This window comes from Diabrotica virgifera, chromosome 8 (genome assembly GCF_917563875.1).
Source record: "Diabrotica virgifera virgifera chromosome 8, PGI_DIABVI_V3a".
NCBI lineage: Eukaryota > Metazoa > Arthropoda > Insecta > Coleoptera > Chrysomelidae > Diabrotica > Diabrotica virgifera.
Window position 1 is genome coordinate 13,526,818 of NC_065450.1, and position 27,170 is coordinate 13,553,987.

Sequence of the window (27,170 nt, forward strand, 5' to 3'; positions counted from 1 at the left end):
CTGGGATGAGTCAATTTTCCCCTTAGAGGAAGTGTAAGCCGTATGGCTAAATCTGGATAATAATATCATTGTATAATAATATAATTATTATTGTATAATAATATATATAAATAATAATATTATTGTAATATAAACATAATATGACCATCCCGGCAAAATACATTCAAACGGGTAAGCAAAAAGTTACGAAATACTACTTGAGTCTTTCCCAAACATCCAACTGAACATTGAATCATGGGAAGTTTCGCTTACATTGGATGTCCTACGAGAAATCACAGTTCTTTAAGTTATATTAGAAGAACTAATTTATAACTCAAAATGTAAAAAATACATAGATTGAGTTGAATTGTTGAACAAATACAAATGACAATTTGATGATCATTAATTCATCACAATATCTTACCGTAATTACGGCACTCAGGGCTGTTGCCCATAAACCCGCACAATGGAATATCCGGGGGAGAATCTGTTCGTCCTCCTGGCCAATGAATCTTTTTATCAGGAACTGGCGAATATTCTTTAGTCAAGCCATTGTAGTGTCCAACTACTTCAAATTTTCCAGTAATGGGATTTAAGTCTAAAATAGAATAGTCAGCATCTCTATCGCCATTACTGTCTATTCTAACTTGCCCAGTAATCCCTAAAAGATAAATGTTATTGTTATAAAAAAGTTAAACAATATACATACCATAGAAGATATTACTAAAATTATTTATAAGGGGAATATTTTATTTAATATCCTTTAAAGGGCTACATTACGGAAAGTTTTCGAACTAAAGTGCTTTTTACCGGCTTTCGACATGCTTGAACAACAAAAATGTACGGGTGAAAACCCTTTAAATGTTATCGAATTATAGTATGTTTACTGTTATAATATAGTGTGTACTGTTCAGTTGCTAGTTACTATCCGTAATGTGAGGAGCTGTCCAACCTACGGACAAAGCAACCCAGGTATCGTAGGGAGTCCTGTGATCTAGGAATATGTATAATATCTAGGAATATCTTAAACATCATTTTCAATTCATAATAATGTAAACATACTATAAGTTTATAACATTTAAAGAGTTTTGAACCACATATTGTAACGGTGCGAAAATCATTTGTAACATTTCGTTTCACCCTGTATGCTAAATCCGTTTCAGAAATTGTATTGTGTTGTTACGTGGAAATGGTTGGTTCTTTCGTTCTCACGATATTGGATCAGTCATAGGCAGAAGCGTTTGTTTCTCGTTAATAGATAAATTTTTATTTCTCCACGTGTTCATTTTATTTGTACCGTCAAAGGAATCAGAGTCGTAAATTTTTCAATAATGTATTTTTGGCGACTGTGAGACTGTGGAATGTTGGTATAAGTGGCGATGACGGTCCAGAGTTTTACCAATGAGTTTAAGTGTCTTTTTTGCTGAATTGGCGTTATTCGTGGGAAGAAGGTTGTACGAACTGTTAAAATCCGTTTTGTTTATTCTCTCGATGATTGGATGAAGTGTTTTTTGGTGTACGCCAGAGGGTTTAACCCAAAACGGATTTTGCATTTCCTATTGGTCAAGATTTTGATTAAGTGAGTGCCTTAAGTGTGTAATTGGTTGTTGAGGATTATTTATGGGAAATGAAATGATTTTGGAAGTGACGTTTGGTTTCTGAAGATTGAGTTTGGAAGATTGAAAATTTCAGTCAAGTTTGAGCCGTGAAGAAGTCAAGTTTGAGCGGTCAAGAAATCAAGTTGGAGCTGTAGAGAGTTCAAGTTGAGTTAGCCTCAGCGGTAGCCGCCAAAGGCGGTTACCGAAAAAATTTAAGTAGTGAAGTTCTCGTTCAGTTTTAGTCAAATTTGATTGCAAGTTTAGAAGGCAGAAGTTATTGTGTTATAGTGTTCCATTATATTCTAAGCAAGTCGTAGACCACCGCGTTTTCACCGCTTGTATGCGAACGCGACTTTTTCAATGCCGTTATATAATCTCTTCGTATGGAGGCAGAAGTTAGTTAAAGTTTTTTTGTGTTAGGCTACGGCTCCACGGGCGGGAAATTGACGCTAGCAGTAGCAGTAAAATTAACTTAAGGTTCCGCGGAACGGAATGGGAATAGCCGAACTGAACCGACTACGCACAAGTCCTGTAATCGGTACAGTTCGGCTATCCCTATTCCGTTCCGCGGAACCTTAAATTCATTTTACTGCTACTGCTAGCGTCAATTTCCCGCCCGTGGAGCCGTAGCCTTAGTAATTTCTAACATTGCAGTTGCGAGTTGCTTTTGTATTTTTGATCCCGTTTAATAAACTAAAGAACTATTGAGTTTCTTCAAAATTTTGTTCGGGCAGTGCCGATTTGTTTTAATAAATAAATGCTGATTTTTTCTATAAACTATGGAAATAACCATTGATGTACTTTTCATATATATCTATTTCTTTGTAAAGTGACTTTAGTGAAGTGAATTGTGCATTGGACTTTTAAAAACCAACTATGAGAAGATACAGGACTAGTGCAAGGTATTATTTTTTTGTAAACATTTAATTCTTTTTGGTAAACATGATCTCTTATTTTTGTAAAACCGCAAGAGATCACAGTTCTTTTTAATTTTATTTTATTTTGTTTCGATAAATATTGTTTGATTCATAGCAATATACAATTTTATTATTGTGTTTGTTTCGTAAGTACAACAAATATTTGGCTTAGTAAAGACATAGATATGGTAAGTCACGCTATATTTGCTTTCATTTAAAAGTATTTTATATATTTTGTATTGATTATGTTTTTGTTAATTTTTGATTTGAGCTATCTTTTCCTTTATGTTTCTATTTTTGTATATGTTTGGTTCCCATAAGGAAACCAGTGGCGTCCAATATTTTATGTCTTTTTATTTTTTGATATTCTTATTTGATTTTTCTATTTTTTTATTTCTAAGCTAATAAGAGAATATTAATAACACCCCGTTAAAAACCACCCCCATATTTCTTCCATACTGAGCAACGGAGGAAATGTTCTTCAAATTGTGTAACACGTTAACATCCCCTTATATATGACATATCAACATCTTGTCAAATTCTATTTTCCATTATTTCTACAGGGTGAATTTCGTCGTTACAATATGTTGGTGGCTCAAGCATGGCAAAAACTTGTCAACAGCATTGATGATGAACTTTTTAGTTCGAAAATGTTCTGCAACGTAGCCCTTTAAGGGATTTTAATTAAAATATACCTTTTACAGTCATGAGTCAACCAATGAACTGTCAACACGGATGGAATGGGCCCGTCCCATTCAAATAGTGAAGCGAGATTGCGGCCAACATACAAGAGAGAGGTCCTAGAGAGAGACAGAGCTTTCCAGGGAAAATTTTACTTCTTTATTGGTTGGATATTATCATAATGACCAGAGTTGCCAGATGTGATTTGATAAATCTCCCACTTAGAAACTGTAATTCCCTCAAATTAAGCTCAAATCCCCCAAATATGTTTTCCGCATGTTAATAAATTAGTAATCAAATGTAGAGAACAGTAAACTAAAATTATACTACTTATCAACACAGGGTCCTGGAAATAATTCATAGGTCCTATCTTCTTCGATTATATGAGAGTATAATATACAGTTCTATGTACATTCGCAAATTTAATTTCCCGTGACGCATTAAACTCTTCCATAACTCTCCTCCCAAAGAATCCCCCAACCATTTCTGCTTAGAAAAAACCCCATAGACGCTTTTAAATTACTCCAAAATTGTAGGAAAATACCCCAAGCTGGCAACCCTGACTACCACTATCAATTTATTTGTTTACGAAAAATGGCGATTATCTTCTATCCTTCCCTGACTAGACTCTCTCATCCTGGCCGCATTAAATTCCCTTCATGCCCATTCCATCCGTGTTGACAGTTCCTTGGAGTCAACACGTTTACTCGTATATATAGACACCTTGGAACAGTCGTCAACTCGAAATGGGCTCAAACAACCGAAACGCGATCTAGAATCTAAAAGGCCAGAACAACATTTTTAACAACATGAGAAATATATTCACCCATTGCGACATATATCTCCCACTAAAAATACGGCTTCTGAAGTCGTAAGCTATTTCCAGTCTTGCTGTATGGCGCAGAGGCCTGTACAATAACGGAAACATTAATGAGGAAGCTGGAGACATTCGAAATGTGGGTGTACCAACGTATCCTCAAAATATCCTGGACAACTCAAACCACCAACGTAGAAGTATTGCGTCGAATGGGAAAAAAAAAATCTCTTTCACGATTAAGAAACGGAAACTTGAATATCTCGGTCATAATATTATGAGACATGATAAATATCATATCGTCACCCTAAAGTGCTAACCTGCTAAGTCCACTTTTAATGTAAAATAATATTTTTGCATGGTAAGATTTTGCATTAAGCATTTTGCTATTTTCCGTGAACCGTTAACCACCCAACTCCTAATTATGCCAGAAATACTATCTATTACCTGATACGAAAATCTGCTATCTGTAAAAATCTGGATTCGTTAAGGTAAATACTTCTAAGTCCTCGGCGTCACGCCATTTTTCATGTCTAGACTCGCTACAGCACGGTCGCAAATTTTTGTGGAGAGTGTCTAGTGATAATTATTTATTATTTTTGAAAGTTACACTTAGTAAGTAATACAAGATGTTATTTTTACACTAAAAAATTTTAATAATATGATATTATTGGGTTTTGAAATTAATTCTCATAAAATCTCATTAAAAAGACAGACGTCAGATATTTGAAACATTTTGGAAAATGACCTGGGGGGAAAAAGACATTTATAAACAGTCATGTTGGTTCTCTAGCTCCCAAAAGGTAAAAAAATCGAAAAAAATCTGAGCAGACAAAAAGGGGACAAACGCTGCAATATTTATTAAAGGTGCTACCAGAATTTTAGAGTGTGTAGAACCATGTTTTTGAATACGCTGGGAATCCGGAGATAGACAGTTCATCATTTAAAAAACATTTCTGAAGCTGGCGCTTCAAGTATTTTAAGAAAAAACTCTTTAGGGCCAGAAAAACCATTTGATATGCGTCGTGAATGCTTAACTGGATTTTTATACTCATTGCCAGTTATGGAATCACACTACTGCCTACTGCAGATCTAGTACCCAAAAGAAATACCTATTAGCAGAATGGAAATCAAAACATTCTCTCTACGAGTTCTATGTTAACGAGTAGTACAAATTAAAAAAAAAGTGAACCGATGTCAATAGGCACTTTTTTCAATGCCTTTGAAAACGAGAATTTTGTCTTGTTCCACCCGAAAAAGGATGAGTGTGAAAAATGCATCTGTTTCAAGAATGGAAGTATTTCAGAAGATGAATATAAAGCACACATTGAAAGAAAAACAGAAGCCAGAGAAGAAAAGGAAAAGGACAAAAAGATGCGAAAGTATGTGTTTACAGCCGATTTGCCGATTTACAACCGATTTGTGTTACCGATGTTCGTGCTATTCAATATTCACCCGAAGGACAAATTCACTATAACATGCATTTTACAGAAGAATGGACAATCCTTCCCCAAAGATAGTCAATAAATATTCATTCATGTACCTGGAATCAGCTACAAAATCTACACTCAGAAAGGCGTAAAATAACTGCGCGAAAATAAGAAGATCTGAAAATTATTAAGAAGACTTTGCCCGTTGATTACCACACATTTTACAACGATCTTCCTTATGAATAGTGCAAAAACGTTCCATTATTTTTTCCGATCAATAGTAGTAATCTACTTTTTCAATAACTTTGATTGAAGACTTTGTTTTCGTTTTGTATTAATAAACGCATTTTTTTAAAGCAACAAGACTTTTATTTTAAAAGATCCTTGAAAACCCTGTCAAGTCCGTTTTTACTACGGCTTTTAAATGGCGAAAACCTGCTATCTCCAAAATTAGCACTTTTCAGCTAATAACCAAAATATATCTTGTAAATTTCATCAGCATATTTTAAATAAAGACTTTTCTAAATAAATACAGTTATTAGGTTAATATTTTAAACAGAATTATATTTTTACAACGTTATTTTGCTCTCCTGTAAAATTAGTTAAAATGGACTTAGCAGGCTAACACTTTAGGGTGACGTTAGCATACTCCAACTGATAATACAGGGTAAAATAGAGAGCAAACGCGGACCTGGAAGAAGAAGACACTCATGGCTTCAAAACTAACGCCATTGATTTGGAGTTTGGACTAACATCGATCGAGTTATTCAGAAACGCCGCCAACAAAATTAAAATTGCTATGATGATAACTAACGTCCGCAACGGACAAGGCACATGAAGAAGAAGAAGATACCTTTTATAAAGAATTTTGTGATTAATGGTAGCTATATTTTATAATAATATATTTACTCAGGCCCGGCCCCAGGGGTGGGCGAACTGGGCGGCCGCCCAGGGCGGTGAATTTAGGGGCGGCAATTTTAAGAGGACAGTCAATTTTTGAAAATGAGGAAATAATAAATTATATTTTTAATATTATAAAAAATCAATATTATGAACAAGAGCATCAAAAATGCAACTGTAAAAACGAGAATTATTAAGTGAAACAATAACAATTGCAAGGTTTATTCGACGGGAAATCGACAACACCGCCTTCTTTATCGCATAAGAATAGTGGGACCAGAACTAAATTAAATTCACTGAATTCACTTAAAATTAAATTTACTGAAAATGGCTATAATAATTTGAAAAATCTGGCTGAAGCTTATTGCTAAGCTGACATAAGCTATTTTGCAAAAACTGAATGAACTGAAACTGAGAATACCTTTGGACGATATGAGAGGACAAGATTATGATAATGGGGCAAACATGAAAAGAAAGAACTTTGTGTCCCATGTTCTAATTCTAGCCATTCACTCAACTAAGTCGTGAACGATGCTGGTATAGCCTCACAGTTGGTATAGCCTCACAGTTTGCAGTTTCTTTCTTTTTCTTAGTCACAAAAATTTACAACTCTTTTTCACCATCTATTCATGGCTGGGCTATACTAAAAAATCATATTTCTAGCATAACATTGAAACCTTTGTCCGAAACAACTATGTGTAGATGGGAACTAGATGAGAATTGATTCAATTACTCCAATCAGATACCGAATTGAAGAAATCTACCTTGAAGAAATCTATGCTATTGTAGAAATCACTGTCAATAAAACCAACGATAAAATAAAACGATAAAATGGTTGCTCATGAGGCAAACTGTTTGGAAAATCAAATACGTGATTTTAATTTTCATTGCTCTGTGGTAATAGGTATGGCATGACATTTTACTTCACATCAACGTAGTCAGCAAATCACTGCAGAGGATTGATATTAAGTTGAGTGTATCAAGCTGCCAGTTTCTTAGAAAAAATCAGAAATCCATTTTAGGTCTCTCAGAAGTGATTTAAAATTCCAGGACAATTTGACAGACGCAAAAAAAAAGAGTTTCATCAAAGTTAGAAATTGAGAACCCGAAAATCAGAGGCACACTAACATCAAGAAAGAGGAAAGTGAAAAGACAATTCGGCTATGAGGCTGAAGATGAAAGAATGGACCTAGATTCATAGACACGATATGTATGTTGAGTTCTATTTGTGATAGATTTCAGCAAATTAACAGCCATGGAGTAATTATTGAGTTTTTGTATGACATAAACCAAATTAAGCATATAACTGCTAGTGATTTATCAGGTAAATGTTTTAAGCTATGTGATGCTTTAACTTTTGATGAGTCAAAAGATCTAAATTATGCTGATCTAAAAGATGCATTCAAAGTACTTTCCACGATTGTGAAGCCCAAGAATAGGTCTAGAGACACTGAAAATGATTAGAGAGTATGATTTTGATTTCGCACCCAACGTTAGCGTTGCTTTGAGGATTTTTGTAACCCTACCAGTGACAGTGGCCTCTAGAGAGGAAAGCTTTTCAAAGCTAAAATTAATAAAAAAATACTTAAGGGCAACTATGTCCCCAGGAAGGTTTGAGTGCACTAGCGACAATCTCTATTGAGCACGAAATATCGGAGTCCCTGGATCTTTGAGAATTATTAAAGACTTAGAAGACTTTCTCATGTCAAGATAAAAATAGTGTTACTTACTTAAAAAAGTAAGTGTGTAATTATGGATATGCATAGTGAGTTTTTGGATATTAAAGCATGTTTTAATATAATCATAGTGATGTAGTAAAATTTCATGAAAATATTGCAAATACATGTATTTTTAAGCGTATATCGTTCAAATACAGTGGAAAATGGTATATTAAATAATTTAGCACAAAGCACACATCAATAAAAATACAATCGTGATTTAAGTTGTTGTTAAAGTTGGTGTAAAAGTTAAGTTGTTGGAAGGTGGTGAGTCATGGGTCTACCAAAGTGGGGGGGAGCGGCGCGATCACCAATCTTGCCCAGGGCGGCAAAATCCCTAGGGCCGGGCCTGTATTTACTGTAATTTAAGTTTAAACTTAATACAGTAGGCTTCATTCAAGATATGAACACTTTGGCTTATTGCAACCCTGTACACCGGATCCCTAAATCGTGTCACATAACTATGGGGTGAACACAGTATAAAATTCTCCTAAGAATATAATATAATATTATGAAGAACTACATAAGCAAATGCGCTGTCTAGGATATTCCGTTACACTCGTTGAACAAAACAACAACTTAAATGGAAATTTCCTTGGCAAATCATGAAGCAAAAAGGACGACATAAAACAAAATGTTTTTGTTTTTAAGTTTAATTTTTTTTCTTTAATTTTTAATTTTGAAAAAATGCTTTATTTTCAAAATAAGTTAAAAATTATTATGTTTCTAAAAATCTAAAATTTCTTAAGTTCTTAAATTTCCAAAAATCTCAAAGTGTAAAAGAATGTAGGTTTTGCTTCTCTGAATATTTTGGATTTTTTGTTTTTCTGTAAGACAAAAATTGGTTAAGATATGACTGTTCAAAATTTACATACACTCGTGAATGGTGACACTTTCAAGCACTTTCAACTACAGCCCTTTCATAATAAGCACTTTGAACCGATGAAACTTACAAATCATATAAAGAATATACAGGGGTCCCACAAACTTTCCTGACAAACAAAGAACGGAGATTCTTCATATAATTTTAAGACAATTTCACTGAATTCACATAGTCCGAAAATGCTTCCTAAGGGAGCTAGAGCTCTTTGAAGATGGCGTCTTGGAATTAGTTTTTCTGAAATATCTCCAGAACGGTTCTATTTAGAAATCGACAACTGGTACGCTTATTTATCTTCCAGAGATAAATCGACTCCATGGATTACGAATTTTCAGTACCGGTCATAGGCGCCCGTTTTGGGTGGGGCAACGGTTTTTACGGTACCTTTTTTGTCTCTATCTTCTAAGCATTTTTGACACTGGACTATTAAATTGTGAGGTATTTCAATCCTAAAAGGTACTCTGGCTTTAAGTCAGTAGAATGCACCGTTTTCTATAAAAATCGAAATGAAAATTTCTCGCTTTTTGAATTTGAAAAAAATTTTTTAAAAGTGTTTAAAAAAAACGGTGTATTTTACCGACTTAAAGCAAGAGTAACTTTTAGTAAGTACTAGAATACCTCATAATTTAATCATCAAGTGCTCAAAAATGCTTAAAAATTAAAGACAAAAAAGTTAACCGATAAAATATCCGTTGACTTATCCAAAACGGACGCATATGATCCGTACTAGAATTTCGTAATTTATGAAATCGATTAACCTATGAAAGATAAATGAATGTACCAGTTTTCCTTTTGCTCAATTTTTTTTTGAAAATTTTTATCAAATTCACCAAACGAAAAATTTTTAAATCGATTTTTTTAGTAAACTGTGCTTCCTACCGACTTGAATCAAGAAAGAGTACCTTTTCGTACTACAATACTTCACAATTTAATAATCCAATGTCAGAAAAGTGTTAAAGACAAAAAGTTATATGATAAAATATCCGTTGCCCTACCCAAAACGGACGCCTATGCTACGGCCGGTACTAGAAATTCGCTATTGATCGAATCGACTTATCTCTGAAAGATAAATAGGCGTACGAGTTTTGGTTTTCCTAAATAGAAGCATTCTGTAGGTATTTAAAAAATTTATCGAAAAACTTACGAAGCATTTTCGGACTAGATGAATTGAGTTAAATTGTCTTAAAATCATCTGTGGAATCTCCGGTCTTCGTTTGTCGGGAGAGTTTCTGGACACCCTGTATATACGAGTAAAATAATTTGTGGAGCGGTAACGAATAATTTTATTTGGGATGCTAATGTGGGGGCAATTTTCACGATTTTTTTACCAAAAAAAGGGCGAACGTTATCTTGAGAGTAACTTGCTCACTTTGATGGCAGAAGTTTTTTTAAAAAACTAAATTAAAGCTCTTTTTACACACTTTAAAAAGTTTTTATACCAGAAAGTGCCTCACTCTTTGGTTATTTCACGTTGACATATTCGATTTGGAATTTGACGAATATGAAACTATTTTTCATTTGCTACAACTCTGCTTCTACTATATCTAAAGACCTCATACATACACCATTTTTTAAATTATTTATAACTTATGTGTTTGCTTAGTTTATATTTTTCGATAAAACACTTACTTTGTGCGTTATTTGCGAAATAGCGTCTAAAAAGGTGTTTTATTTTTTTGTTAAAAAATGATCATCTTCACTAGCAAATAGCTCGAAAATTAATAACTTAGTGAAAAGCCGCTATAGAACAAAAGTTGCTGAGAATTTGTCAGTTTATCCATTTCCGGACTTATTTTGAATGCATCTTTTTTCACCTCCGAGAAGGTGGAAAGGGAAAGGGAAGGGTAAACTCACCCCCAAGGTAAAAGCACACATCTTCGCATTGTTTTTGACATATTATTAGCTACGTTGTAACGTTACAAACGTCACATCTTTGATATTTTATTTTTAAATAATTATTTTACCTTATTTCCTTTAATATTTCATTAATAATTATCTTCTTCTATTTGGTTTACCCATTTCCCCCTTTAAAAATCGGTTGGGGCCCTCTTTTATTATCCTCTTTTATTATTCTCTTTTATTATCCTCTTTTATTATCTTCTATTTACTATATCCCTTTTCATCTAAAATTTAAATCATCAACTGAACATACTGAACGTACCCCGTATACATTCTTATACCCCCGTATACCCCGTCTCAATACGGAACATGCCCGCCGCCTATGTCGCACTGTCATGAAAGTCACAGCACACCCCCACATAGCAATGCAAGTTCCGTGTTAACGAGTGAAACGACGATTGTCGCATAAGCCAGTGGTAGGGCGCGTAACTATACGCCATATGGCGGTAAATTCAAAAGGGCTGTAAAATTAACTTGGATTGAGAACTCATTTTGATGTAAAGGAAATCAATATAACCTTAAAATAACAAAAGAAAACAAAATCCTCATCCTATACGATAATACTTATTATATCGTTGATTGATAAAAGTATATCTGTATGTATTTATCAATCAACGTTTATAATAATTCGTATACTATTTGGATTTTCTTGTGTTATTTTGAGGTTATATTTATTTTCCATTACATTAAAATGCCAAAGTGGTTAAAAAATTAAAGAATAAAACATAAAATACAATCTTTATTTATAAAAATGTTTATATGTACCTATGTTTATAAAATATGTTTGTTATCAATTATCAATGTAAAAACTTAAACACAACTACCTTATTACACACATATTTACACAATATTATTATTTATTCATCAGTTTAAACCACACCAAAATTGTATACATTTGGAATAAAACACAACTGCTGTAATTCACTTTACACTTTTTGTTGCTGGATGCACTATTTAAACGCTATTTATGAAAAAATAAAACAAATAAATATGGCGTCGTATTTTTCTCAAGGAAATGAAAACTGACAAAGAAAGTGACAGAATACAGAACGAACTGAACGAACGACGTGGAGAAACCTGCAGAAATGAGACTAGTGGTGCCATCCCGTGCAAGGGCGCAAACTAGCAAATGTGCGTTGACCTTGAATATCCCTGTTGCATTGCTATGTGGGGGTGTGCTGTGATGAAAGTGTCACTTCATCCGTCATCCCTAATCCATGACATAAACTGAAAGGGAAAATTAATCCTTAGAAAGGCATGTAATTCGAAAAATAAATCATTTTGTTCCATCAAATCACCTTAGTTTCTTATAACATTTTTTCCATACCTAGTTTCTTATAACATTTTTTCTAATATTTTTTGTATATCTAACCTTCAAATGTTCAACCATGTGTTTGGTTTCTATATTTTTTTCATCTATTAATATGCACGTTTAGTAATCAAAATTTTAACTATTCTCCTCATCTAAATTCCATGTAATTTAACCTTGCCATTTACTATTTCTGAATACTATTTGGCAAAGGTACAATTTGGTTTTCTTCTTGATGATTGATATGTGTTTCTATTTTATAGTTTTTGGATAAAATCACTTTTCTCCCTTCGGGAGCTTCAAGTCATCCACACCGGTGATGGAACTAAGGCTAACACAATGGGGACCATGACATCCAGATTCCAGCACCCAACATCTTTAGCTGCAGTGGCCTTGGGCCGAAGATCCGCCCAGGCCTACGAGAAGTCCACAACAGCAGTACCATTCGACATCAAGAAGTTACCATCGAGCCGAATACCAAAAGCCATAAGTATAATCAAGAATTGTTAGTTTTTGGCAAGAATTTGAATACATTTGTTAATGCAATTTACTAAGTCATTTTATTTATTATATCTTTATGAACAATAAACATGATTAGTTAAAATTATTGTTTTGTTGGCTACCATTCTAAATTTTCAGAGTTCATATCTAAGGTTAGGACAAGACGAACACACACCTGAGTGACTGAGCTAAGCAAGGGTGTAACGATGGCTATCTTAGTTGGTTGAGGTAATATTTTCGAATATTGTTTCAATTAGCTGGGGTAGTCCATCGCTTATTTCGTTTCAACGTGCATGCCAAATATTGTATGTCAATCCAAGCGGATTTTAAAAATTTAGAGGTTTTGCAATATTTTACCGTTAGTTTAGTAAATGGACTAAATAAATGTGTATTTTATGTACGTACCAGAGAATGTTCTGTTCCACATTCTAGCAGTGATACTTCGTCCGTCCCTTATATCTCCATCTTCCCATAACGTTTCATTTAGTGCCATTCCTAGTAAATAAACGCCATCGTAAAAAGCTCCAATCACAAAATTGATCTGAAAATATAATTAAAAATAAGCTGAATATCCTGTGGATGGTAACCTATTATTTAAGGTGTCTACTAATTAATCTTAAATCTACAATTTTTCATATTAATAAAAAGAAATAAATATTAATGATCATCGGTACGCGTTGGAGGTGATGAACTCATTTGGATATAAAAAGCTACCCTTTTTAAAAATAATAAAGCCAACTTTACATAGTAACAAGGCATTTACTCAACACACAATTTCAATATTGGTACATTCGTTGGAACTAATGTCTATTCAATTTATGTTATCAATCTATCTGATCTGATGTCTGCATCTTCTTGTCTTCTTTTGCTCTCGGTTGCCATTCAATAATTCGCTTCGTCCCACGGAGCATTCTTCCTACGTATCCTGCCTAGTTCCATTTAATCATGGTAATATTTTGGATTACATAATATGTTACTTCTAATCGTCTTCTTATTTCTTTATTAGATTTGAGGCTGCTGAGCTTAAAGTCTGATTCTCATTAGACGTGCAAGGAACCGGACCGGCAGCGGCAAGGTACGGGCAAGGTTTTCGAGGCCAATTCACACTGCGAAAGGCTTGCCGCGGGTTGGTTGCTTTGTGTAGTGAACAATGTTGAAATTGAACGTTAATAAAAATTGCTCTAATATTAGGCGAAGAAACAAAAAATGGAATCAAATGTTGCAGAAATAGAAAAAGACGTTGTTATGTGCTTAAAATGCTAAAGAAACGCACAAAAGAAGGAGAATTTGCAACCTTACACTCAGAACTTTTAGACGATCAGACAAAATTTTTTAAATATAACCGAATGACAGCGGATGAATTTAACAACTCATGGCTGCATATTGAACCATAATATTCAACCTAGTTCTTGCGTCACTCATCAGAAAAACCAATGAAACACCAAGACAGTACAAATTACTGCATATGCAGACGATGTAGTTCTACACTTTAATTTGACTACTAATTGAAGCGTTTAAGAACATTGATCCTGAAGTACGAAAAAGGGAGCTTTAAATAAACGAAGCAAAAACGAATTACATGACTACTCCATTAAAATGTTACATTTTTAAGCCATACCTTGCATTTGTTAGAGGAGTCAATTTTATTTCTTTAATATGTAGGGGGGATCAGTAGAAGCTTAAGTTCAAGTTTTTGGGGTCGCCACACTTGTCCCCCAGCCGCCATCTTGGAAATGGGGTGTAAAGGGGTTTTGCTTTATATCTCGTAAACTAATAACCCTACGGAAAATCTAATTAAACATAAAATGCAGCAAGTTAAATTTTCTACAATTTTGTTTCTATTACCTTTTATCGTCAAGTGACCAATAAAAAAAGATATAAACAAAAATATGTAAAAAAAATTTAACAAGTTTACTTTTGGAGGTTATAACTTTTTTTCAGTTCATTTTAAAATAAAATAACATTATATCAATTTTGTAGAGGGTTTTTCAGCGAATAATTTCCACTATAAAGTTGTTTAATTCTATTTATTTATATAGGTTTTACAGCGCTTCAAACTTGACCAGATTCTCGAATGCTCATAGGGATACAATAAAAACAAAAGTTAGGCTTACTTTTCTATCTATATATATTTTTTATTCATACAATTTATTATGATTTTAGCATTCCTATGCTATTATTAATCTGTTTTTGACCTTTCTCCCCACTATAAAACTTATAACCCTAAGCATATATAGAAAAGGCCCAAGAAGTTGTTTGATGACAAATTCGCCGGTTCAGGAGAAGAATGACGCAACCGCAAAATGCAAAATTCTTAAGAAGAGCAAAAACGCATCTTTGATATCAAAATCATAAAGTATGATCAAAATTAGCCATTCACCACACCGTGGTCAGGATCTCGATATATAAGCGTTTATTGGGGTGTGTCGCTTGTTTGTGAAGTAACATACCTTTTTTCCTATTGTATATTTTGACTTAAAATTTTCCAAAAAACTTCTTCATGAATTATATTTTATTGTTGTGTTGGTTAAAATTATTAACTAAATGTTTGACACTCAACTTTTTTAAGTAAACATGAAACTAACGAAATATGAAGACAAAATGTTTAAAAACTAACAACTCCTTTTTTAATCTGTTTAAACATTTTGGACAAATTTCATTGCTACATAGTTCAAAGATGACACAGTACAATTTTCAAAAGGAAATATTTACAGCGACCAAAGATACAGTGAGGTAAATTTGAAAAATCATCAAAATTGATTTTCAGCATTTTTGTATAAAATTTGATTTTTGAACATGTTCCACCAAATCTAGATAAAAATAAACTTCATATTCGGATTCAGCGACCTCGAAAACATAAAAATAGTCCAAAATTGGTTATTCACCTTAAATTTGATTTTCGTGGTGGGCATAACGATTGCTGCCGCTCGACTAATATAAAGTATTTTTTTATCGTATTCCTATGAGAATTCGAGAATCTGGTCAAGATTCTGTAACGCTGTAAAACCTAGATAATAAATAAAATTAAACAACTTTATGGTGAAAATTGTTCATTGAAAAATCCTCTACAAAATCGCCATGATTGTATTTTATTGTGAAATGAATGAAAAAAAGGTATAACCTCCAAAATTACAAAATTTTCTCATATTTTTGTTTATAACTTTTTTGTTGGTCACCTGACGATAAAAAGTAATAGATATAAAATTGTAGAAAATTGAATTTGCTACATTTTATGTGTTATTAAATTTTCTGTAGGATTGCTAGTTTCGGAGATACAGCGCGAAAGCCCTTTGCACCACCTTTTCCAATATGGCGGCCGGGGGACAAGAGCGGCGACCCCAAAAACTTGAACTTAAGCTTATACTGAACTCCCCTACACATCAAAAAAATAAAATTGACTCCTCTAAGAAATGCAACCCTAAATGTAACATTTCAATGGAGTAGACCGTCAAAAGAACACCTGACAATGAAAATTATATCACAATAGACAACTATACTCTTGAACGTGTGGATGCCTTCACATATCTGGGCACAGAAATCAGAAGAATTCCGTAAGGATCGAAATAATGCACGTATTTACAGAGGGGTTTGCTATTAAAAGATTGATGACATCGAAATTATTAGACAAAAGAACCAAAATAACTATCTACAGAACATTGAGTAAACCCTTATAGTTGTGGAACCTGAGCAATGACGAAAAGGGATGAAACCCAACTCAGTACATTCGAGAGAAAAACAGTAGAAACAACGAGGTTGATGAATTAAATGAAGGTTACGATATTGTACAATTTGTGAAAAGTCAAAGACTGCCATGGCTGGGACATGTGTAGAGAAAATACAATTAACAAACAACAAAGAAAATATTACAATGGAAGCCGAAAAAAAAAAGAAAGGGCCAGAACGAGAGGGATGGATGACGTGGAAGACGACATGAAAACCAGGAAAATAAGACAATGAAGAAAAAGTACACAAGAGAAATCCGAATGGAAGGACACAGCCAGACAGGCAAAGACCCATCCAGAGTTATGATGCCAAAAGAAGAAATAAAATTGGCGTATATTGAAGGTCCTCTTCAAAAACAAAATACTTCTTTTCTCTATCGTCTTTATAAAACTGATTTTAAACAACCAATATTGCAGATTGCTTGCCTGTAATTTATTCACACTGTCGTGACCTTCACGGCACATGCTGGGCAAAGGTTGCTTCGAAAAGAAAGTCGCATGCAAAGCCCGTCGCTTGCCGGTGCCTGGCACGCATAGTGTGAATTACATCCCGAGAAGTGCATAAGATTTTATGTAAAATGTATCTTGCCGAGCCGATGCATTGCCCATGCCGAGCACTTGCCTTGCATGCTAGTGAGAATCAGCCTTAATGTTCAGCATTTCCGTTCTATAGCTCCCGGAGTCATTTGAAGTTTGTGAACTATATCGTTGTTAAAAGCCTATGTTTTAGTTCTGTATGTCTGAACCGGCAATACGTTTTGATTGACAGTCTTTATAGCTTGATCAGGAAACACAAAATAATTTTACGAAAACCTCCAAAAAAATAAAGGAAGGATGAAAATTTGGGAATAGGTAGTTGAAATTAAATGAGAAAAAGCTTACAATTCTACATCCCCTCTATTTTACAAAATTTGGAAAATACGGTGTGAAAAATATTTTTTTGGGAGTGACAAAATATAACAGAGTAACTGAGTAACTTTTGTTCTACTGAGTTTTTTATTAAGTTAATAGTTTTCGAGTTATTTGCGAGTGAAATGTTCATTTTTAACAAAAAAAGAACATGTTTTTGGACGGTTTTTCGCAGATAACTCAAAAAGTAAGTATTTTAGCGAAAAAAATATTTTTATCAAAAATATAGCTTATAAAAACTGAAAAAAAAATGGTGTATGCATGAGGTCTGTAAACTCAGTAGAAGCAGAGTTGTAGCTAATGAAAAGTAGGTTCTTCTTCGTCAAATTTCAAATCGAATGTTTCAATTTAAAATAACCCAAAATGGAGCTCTTTTCGGGAAAAATTCATTAGAACTTTTTTAACGTGTTAAAAAAAAGGTTAATTTTTGTTTTGTTTTTTAATCTTCTAGCATAAAAAGGAAGTAAGTTACGGTCAAAATATTGCTAATCTTTTTTATTTTTTGTTAAAAAAATCGCGAAAATTACCCCCGCGAAGATTCCCAAATAAATTTAATCGTTACCGCTTGACAGGTTACTTTACTTATGTATTGTTTATATTGTCTATACGTTTCATTGGTTCAAAATGCTCATTTTTGAAAAAAATTGGGTTTAAAATGAAACATTTTTTTATTTTGAAAAAATTTAATTTTTAAAATTATTAGTAATACCAGAAATCTCAAGAAGTAATAAAATGTTTGTTTTGCTTTTCTGAATATTTTTGATTTTTGTTTTCTTGTTAGACAAAAATTGGTTATGCTATGGCTGTTCAAAATTTGCCCAAACTTATGATTAGTTATTCGTTCAAGCCATTTTAACTACAGCTTTTTCAAAAATAAGCACTTTGAACCGATGAAACTTACAGATCATATTATTATAAATAATACATAAGCAAAGTAACTTCTGGTAACAAGTGGTGGATGCTAAAAGATGATAAAGACGGTCTATTCAGGAGAAGAATAGTAGAAATAGAAAAAATATATTGGAACATGAAAGGAAGCCCTAATACAATTTGGAGAAAAATGGCCAGTAGTATTAGAAAGACTGCTATTGAAATACTTGGGAAAACGTCAGGAAAAAAGTTTGAGAATAAAGAGACTTGGTGGTGGTCAAACGAAGTACATTGGAACCCCGATAAGTCGGCCCCCGATAACCCGGAAGCCCGGCCAACCCGGACCGATTTTCGTCAGAGAAACATTTCAACAATAAAAATATATGTAATATAATATTTGAGAGATGTGTGTTTGTGTAATTTGAACTATACGATAGTAAACATGACTCATGGCACACGGCGCCGGCAGCAGAGAGACGTTATGATCGGAAACAATAAGCGCCTGTTATTCCTTATTTATTTCAAACTGTGTTAGCATTGTTTAAAAAAGACTAAAAGACTATTTAAAAAAATTATTTTTTAAACAATGGTCTTATGTTTTCATTGTTCTTAAATAACATAACATCGTTCCGATTGTAACTGTGTTGTGTGCAGTACAGGCTTGTATTGTTCGCTCCCGTTTTTTTACGTTTGTGTTTGCGTGTTTTTAGTAATTTAGATGTGTAGGTACTGTGCATATATTTCATGTTATTTCAATTACAACGGAGTTTATTTGTAAGTATACCGTATTTTATTAATTTTTACCATATTTTTCGGCTAACCCGGATTTTCGATAACCCGGATGGGCCGCGGTCCCGATTAATCCGAGTTATCGAGGTTCCGCTGTACAAGGAAAAATAAAAGAGAAGAGAAAATTATATAAAAAGTGGCAAGAAACCAGATCCGACACAGATCTTCAAAACTATATGGTGGCGAAAAAGATAGCGAAAGTAGCAGTAGCAAGAGCTAAAGCAGAAGCGTATTCAAACCTATACGATCAACTTGATACCAGGGAAGGCGAAACGAAAATATATGAAATAGCCAAACAGAGAGCAAAGAAAGCAAAAGATTTTAATCAGATTAGATGTATCCGAGATGAAAATAATAAAATACACAAGTTCACGAAAGGGATGTCAAAAAGAGATGGAGAAAGTACTTTGACAGCTTATTAAATGAAGAATTTGACAGACAGCCTGTAGAGTCAACGGAGACAGTAGCAGCAATGGTCACCAAAATAGCAAACAAGTGGCTCAAGCGCTTCAAAAAAATAAAGAAAGGAAAAGCGGTAGGCCCAGATGATATTTCTGGGGAAGTATGGAGAGCATTGGGAGAGACAGAAACAAGGTGGCTAGCAGGCCTATTTAATAGAATTATGGAAGTTGGACAAATGCCAGACGAATGGAAAAGCAGTATACTGGTACCTGTTTACAATAACAAGAGATATATACAACAATGGTCAAACTATAGGGCTATAAAACTGCTTAGCCACACCATGAAAATATGGGAAAGAGTAATAATTGATAGACGGATACGTGAAGGGACCGAAATATCCGAGAATCAATTTGGCTTTATGCAGGGCAGATCAACAACAGATGCAATTTTCATTATAAGGCAGTTGGTGGAAAATACAGGAGTAAAGAAACAAACGCTTATATGGTATTCATTGATCTTGAGAAAGCATATGATAGAGTTCCTCGAGAGATTCTGTGGTGGGCACTCAATAAGAAAGGAGTCCCTGGTGAATATGTAAAGACTGTGAGGGATATGTATGAGGGAGAAAAGACTAGTATTAGGAAAGGTGTGGGAGAGACTGATAAATTTAATGTGAAAGTAGGATTGCACCAAGGTAGGATGATGTCGTATTAGTAGGAAATAGTGAAAGAGACTTAGAACAAAAACTGGAACAGTGGAGGCAAGCTCTGGAGGAAAATGGTTTAAAACTCAGTAGGACAAAAACAGAGTATTTGGAATGTTCATTTAAAGATGGAGTTACTACAAATAAAATGGTCTCTTTAGATGGTGAACTGATTGTAAAAAGCAGTAGTTTTAAGAACCTGAGATCGGTATTACAGAGTAATGGAGAAATAGATGGAGATGCATGCAGTAGAATTAGGGCTGGATGGATGAAGTGGAAATAAGCGAGTGGTGTGTTGTGTGACAGAAAAATTCCAATGAAGCTGAAGGGAAAATTCTATAAAACTGCCATAAGCCCGGCTATGATGTACGGAACTGAATGTTTTGCAGTGAAAAAGAAAGAGAAACAACGAATGCATGTGGCGGAAATGAGAATATTTAGATGGGTGAGTGGAGTGATAAAGAAGGATAAAACTAGAAATGAGTATATTAGGGGAAGTCTAGGTGTGGCACCAATTGATGCCAAAATGAGAGAGCATAGTCTAAGATGGTTTGGTCATGTTCAACGTCGAGGGTTAATCACCCAATACGCAGAAGAGCTGAAGTGCAGATTTCTGAAAGGAGTAGGAGAGGAAGACCAAAGAAGACCTGGGGGGAGACGATAAGGCAGGACATGTTGGTAAAGGGGATTAACATTGATATGACCCAAGATAGAAATGTGTGGAGACATGCAATTAGGGAAGCCGACCCCGCATAGGGATAAGGCAAAGAGAATGATGACATAAGCAAAGTAACTTGTCAAGTGGTAATGATAAAATTTATTTGTGATGCTTATTAGATGATTTTCGCGATTTTTTTACCAAAAAAATAAAAGGGACCAACAATATTTTGAGCACAACTCACTTACTTTTATTGTAAAAGTTTTTTGTTAAAAAAACAAAAATAAACCTTTTTTTAAACACTTTAAAAAAGTTGAAATGAAATTTCCCCGAAAAGTGCTCCGTTTTTGGGTTATTTCACACTGAAATATTCGATTTGGAATATTTCGAAGAAGAACCTACTTTTCATTAGCTAAAACTCTGCTTCTACTGGGTCTACAGACCTCATGCATACACCATTTTTTTTTTCAATTTTTTATATGCTACATTTTTGCTAAGAATATTTTTTTCGATCAAATACTTACTTTTTGAGTTATCTCCGAAAATCCGTCCAAAAACGTGTTTTTGTTTTGTTAAAAATGAACATATTCACTCACAAATAACCCGAAAAGTATTGACTTAGCGAAAAAACTCTACAGAGGGAAAGTTCTTTATAATCAGTCATATTATCCAATTCCGGTCTTATTTTGAATGTATATTTTTCACTTTTGAGAGGGGCTATTCCCCTCCATTTTTCAAAAATGGGTAGATGTAGAATTGTAAACTTCTTATATAATCATAGACAATTTCAACTACCTATTTCCAAATTTTAGCCGACATAAATATTACTTAAGAGGATCGGTACGTATTTTCGGCTGCAATGCTATTCAAATGGGGATTAATTTTTTTCGAATCCTGAGAAAACTAATAAGTATTTTTGAAAAATTTAAACGCAGAATGAAAGATTACGTTATTAGCGAGGGCCGAAAGTCCCTGAGAACTTCTATAATGTTTATTTTAATAAGTTACAGGGGTGAAAAAACTAAGAGAAAATTTAGTGTGATTTTTAATTTCAAATATCTCATTCAAAATAAACTTTTTATTTATTCTAAGGGACTTTCGGCCCTCGGTAATAATTTAGTCGTTCATTCTGCGTTTAAATTTTTCAAAAATATTTATTGTTTTTTTCAGGATTTGAAAAAAATGAACACAATGCCGTGGTAATATTTTCCAAATCTGTCTTTGTCTTACAACGCACTCAACCGAATATAATATTGTCAGCATATATTGTCAGTCAGACACTGACAATCAGTGACAATTTTAAATATTTGACATTGCATTGGGAATATTTTGAGAAATCGATTAAATATTATTGATATATAGTGTATTTGATAAATAATTGATTTAAGACGTGAACTTAATAAAAAGTTATTTATTGTGTATTATTTGTGGAAGATCCAAGCAGAGAATACATCAGATATATCCTGTGATCCAAGTATTTTGTTGTTAGAGATGTTCAAAATTGTAAGCGTTCCAAAATAACAACATATTATTAAAAAATCACTTTAACACTTTTCCTCTTTTCTCGATTGATTATTAGTTTTTGTTGTACAAATAAATTATTACAATCACTGAAAACATAGTTAGTGAAAAAATTATCACATTTATTAACTGAATTAATAATTTACAATTATAAAAATAACAGTTATCCAAGAACATTCAAAAGCCATCTCTTTAAATTAATTATGACATTTTCAAGTAGAATGACATTCTAGTAATGTTTACATATTATCCACACCAGTGTGAATTTTACTACAAGTAATTTGCCGTGTAAAGACAGAAAAAGTAGGGATACACGTAAAATATTTGCGAATTATGTACCCATAGCCTTAATGCTTATAACTTTGTAAAATACGGCAGATTGTAATAAATTGGGATGTCAATAAAAAAAAATTTCATCCTACCTTTATTTTTTTGGGTCAGATTTTTCTTTGATCGGGCTATTATCTTTAAAGTATCTGGTAAATGTGATTTAAATACTTTTTTCTACAACCGTGTTAAAATTGCAATTTTTAGCACTCCATACGAGCGTTAAAAATGCTACTTTAAGGCACTAGTGCTTTAATAGTTATTTTCCTAACAAGTGCAGAAAGTCATTCTTTTCCGCACGCGACTGCAGTTTGCCGAACGACGCGAAGCGGGAATTCGGCAAGCAGTCGAGTGCGGAATAGAGACTTTCTGCAAGAGTTAGGAACAATATTTTTTCTAAGAGTCTTTAAAAAATTACCAAATCTTAATCAATTAATTTAATTAATATGAAAATACACTTTTTCTACAACCACTATTCAAAGTGCACTTTTCTGCACGGTTTTATGTTAGCAAACTTGATATTTTCTCACAGTATAAGATATTTGACATTAGTGTGCAGAAAAGTGACGTTTCTGTGCCGCAAAGTGACGTTTCTGTGCCGCAATAGTATATTGTGCAACAAGTGCAGAAAGGTACTAATTTCTCACGAGTTTGAAAAGTTGCGGTACGAGCGCAAGCGAGTGCCGCAATTCAAACGAGTGAGAAATTACCTTTCTGTACGTGTTTTACACTATACTTTTTCTACAAGCACAGTTTTTCCTAAAAATAAAAATCACAATTTCCAAACGACGATTAATTATAATAGGTACCTATGTGATAACTTTTAAGCTGTATTTAATTAATACCTACTAATCAATTTAAATTGCTTATACCTAAATAAATTGCACAGAAATCAGTTAAAAAATTAATGCACTGCCTTAATTTGTTTAAATTTAAACAATTATTACACATTATTGACATTATATTTATGCAGTCACGGATTTACACAAAACCTACTTCATTCGACGTCTCTTGTACAGGTTGCTAAATCCTTGTTGGTTATTTGATAATTATAAAATGTTTAATAAGAATAAAATTGTAAAATAAAACAGTTGTAACATCCATAATTTAGTTTCTATGCTATAGTTAAATATAATAATTGTCTTATAGGTTATATATTTGTCTAAAGTTTAACCACGGATGTAAACAGAATATAACGTTACTCAGAATGCGGTAGTCCACGGATGTAAACAGAATATAACGTTACTCAGAATGAGGTAGTCAACTGTGCAGAAAAGAACTTTGCGGCACAGAAACGTCATTTTGCGGCACAGAAACGTCACTTTTCTGCACACTAATGTAAAATATCTTATACTGTGAGAAAATATCAAGTTTGCTAACATAAAACCGTGCAGAAAATTGCACTTTGAATAGTGGTTGTAGAAAAAGTTCTTTTCTGCACAGTTGACTACCTCATTCTCAGTAACGTTATATTCTGTTTACATCCGTGGACTACCGCATTCTGAGTAACGTTCTATTCTGTTTACATCCATGGTTAAACTTTAGACAAATATATAACCTATAAGACAATTATTATATTTAACTATAGCATAGAGACTAAATTATGGATGTTACAACTGTTTTATTTTACAATTTTATTCTTATTAAACATTTTATAATTATCAAATAACCAATAAGGATTTAGCAACCTGTGCAAGAGACGTCGAATGAAGTAGGTTTTGTGTAAATCCGTGACTGCATAAATATAATGTCAATAATGTGTAATAATTGTTTAAATTTAAACAAATTAAGGCAGTGCATTCATTTTTTAACTGATTTCTGTGCAATTTATTTAGGTATAAGGAATTTAAATTGATTAGTAGGTATTAATTAAATACAGTTTAAAATTTATCACATAGGTACCTATTATAATTAATCGTCGTTTGGAAATTGTGATTTTTATTTTTAGGAAAAACTGTGCTTGAAAAAAAAGTATAGTGTGAAACACGTGCAGAAAGGTAATTTCTGCATTTGTTGCACAATATACTATTCAATATAATTAGTTAGCATGACGACGATCTTGGTTTCCATGACGATGATTCAAAACGACTGTTATTGTCTACCGATTTGACTTTCGAATATTATGTCAAAATAAGTTTATTTCATCGAATTGTCGCGTTAATTTCATTAAAACAGGAATACAATAAGATATATTTGAAATAAATTAGTAAATAATATCTAAATATTAGTTTATTGCATGTATTATAATTACTTTAAGGCCATATTAACATATCTAAATTAACACGCGTGCGGAAAAGTAAAAACCGCGTGCGGAAAAGTAACACGCGTGCGGAAAAGTAACACGCGTGCGGAAAAGTGAAACTTTCTAAACTAAAATGCGTGCGCGAAAGTAGACATTTTTGCACGCTCGTAGAAAATTTTAAGGCACTGCAGTTTGTATTGACCGTATAGACAATTTTGATGTAATGTCAAAAAAATATAAAAATGGAATGTCAGTCAAGTTCAAGTAAACGTTTTTGTAGATATTGTTCTGTAATTACGTTTGTAGAAAAAATATTGTATGATATGCGTGTTAAAAAGTACATTTTTAAGGCACTCATGTGAATTGCAGAACTCGCTATCGCTCATTCTGCCAACTTTCACATGCGTGCCTTAAACGTGTAGGTACTTTTAACACTTATATCATAAATAACTATTGTAGTATTCCAAATGCTGCGCATGCTAGGGAATATTGTCTATTTAAATTAGCGTTTAAGTTAAGCTTTGATAGTTTTCTATTTCTTGTCCTAATATACTGTTATATTCCTATTTGATATGAGAATTAAAATTTTATAATTGTAAGCAAAATTCAAATTAATATAAAAGATCTTCAATTTTCTCAATCACGGGCATGTAAATTTAGAACAACCTGTATACAACAAATTATTATATTTAGTTTTTAAGAAAGTGATTCGAAGAAGTGTACGAAACTCGGTAACAATGCACCTAAGATAAACAAGTTGAGTGACGCGGACCATTATAGTGTTCGCGGAAGATTCGATCATTAGCCTACGCTAAATAAGACTCAGTGAAATAGATAATAGGTCATTAAGTTTTGTAAAAAGTAGAAAGTAAGTTTAAATTGGGAAATGATTATTTTTTCTTGAAATCCATTAAACATATTTAGAAAGATTAAAAGTTGGTATTGAGGAATACGGCGAATTAAAATTTGTGGTGGAATGTTGATTTTTGAATCTGGAAGGGATATTGAGAAAGTAGGGAAATGAATGAGGATGAGAGATCAGAATGTTTTGAGTTGTCGAGAGGCGAAGTCCAGTGGTGGACGGTAGTGTACGAAGAGTGAAAACGCCGGTATAGTTCCGTGAGTGTTGAGTACCCATCGGAACGAGAGGTAGGCCGAGTCGAGAGAAAAGAATCTCCTTGAGCAAAGAGTGTCCCGGTGGCTGATTGAAGTGGTTCGAAAAAGGTAGAACACTGCATCACGAGAAAAGCAGGAACGTAGAGCTGTACGAGGTTGTTTTCAAAGGAGAACATTACTGGAGGCCAGGACGAGTTTTTCATCGCAACCAAGGGTAGGAGGAAACGGGTTTTTGTGTGAGGACATTCGCAGTTCACCAGATAAAGGTCAGTCTCATTTGTCAAGACATGAATGTATGGGTTTTTTGTATTAAATATCACATTAAAAATTGAAGAACATAATCGCTAATATCAGAAGATTTTCATCAAACTTAAATCAATTTGTTGCTAATAAATCCTAATAGTTTCATTATTAATAAAAGTTTTAAATTGGAAACTAAAAGGAAATAAGATTCCCATTTTTAAATGTTTGTATTAAATAAATATAAGATCTAACAAATATTAAGCAGTAATTGCCATTTATATAAAATAAACAAAATTTTGATTTATAATTGTAATCCATATGTGTGTATTATTTTATTTTTTCCTATCCCGATTAGGAACCACTGAGAAATACTTAGAAGTCACGAAAGTAAGTAAGTAATTTTATAATTCGCCCTGAGATTGAAAACATATTGATAAGTGATCTGGTTGATTAATTAGATTATCATTAATGCATTAATTAAATTAAATTACATATAAGAATATCATCACATATAAATAAATAAAATAACAACAATACATTATACCCTTTCCTACATTATTATTGCCAAGCCTTATATCCTCAGTTATCTCTAGAGATTTGTTTTTTAAATATTTCGTTTTTGCTAGATTTATTTTTAATCCTATTTCTTTTGATTGTCTATTCAAATCTAATAACATTTCCTGAAATGCTGCCTTTTGCTTAACGAAAAATCATCGACAAATCTGACACGGTTCCAGTTTTTGCCGTCTATCGTTCAATTCTAAAATTCAAAACTTATCTTCTAGAGCAGAGGTTCTCAATCTGTGGTACATGTACCACATATCATTATTGGCGGTGATACACAAAACAAAACAAAAATTAAAATAGTAGTACTTAGTAAGTATTGATAATTCAATTTAAAAATATAGGTGGTACCAAAAATAATAAAAATAACTGTAGGTGGTACATCACTCAAAAAGGTTGAGAACCGCTGTTCTAGAGCTAAAGTAAATAGCTTAGGTAATAGGTAATATATACTCATATACTTAATGATTTTTATATA

At 33.1% G+C, this 27,170-nt stretch overlaps 1 protein-coding gene across 1 annotated transcript in view; it reads right to left on the bottom strand.

Moving 5' to 3' along the window:
• LOC126890086 (atrial natriuretic peptide receptor 1) overlaps positions 1-27,170 on the bottom strand; it is a 263,191-nt gene that overhangs the window by 103,467 nt on the left and 132,554 nt on the right. The window contains exons 7-9 of the mRNA XM_050658933.1: positions 13,032-13,167; positions 404-640; positions 253-262 (exon numbers count right to left, since the gene is read on the bottom strand). Of these exons, the coding sequence (XP_050514890.1) occupies positions 253-262; positions 404-640; positions 13,032-13,167 (383 nt within the window). The remainder of the gene's footprint in view (positions 1-252; positions 263-403; positions 641-13,031; positions 13,168-27,170) is intronic.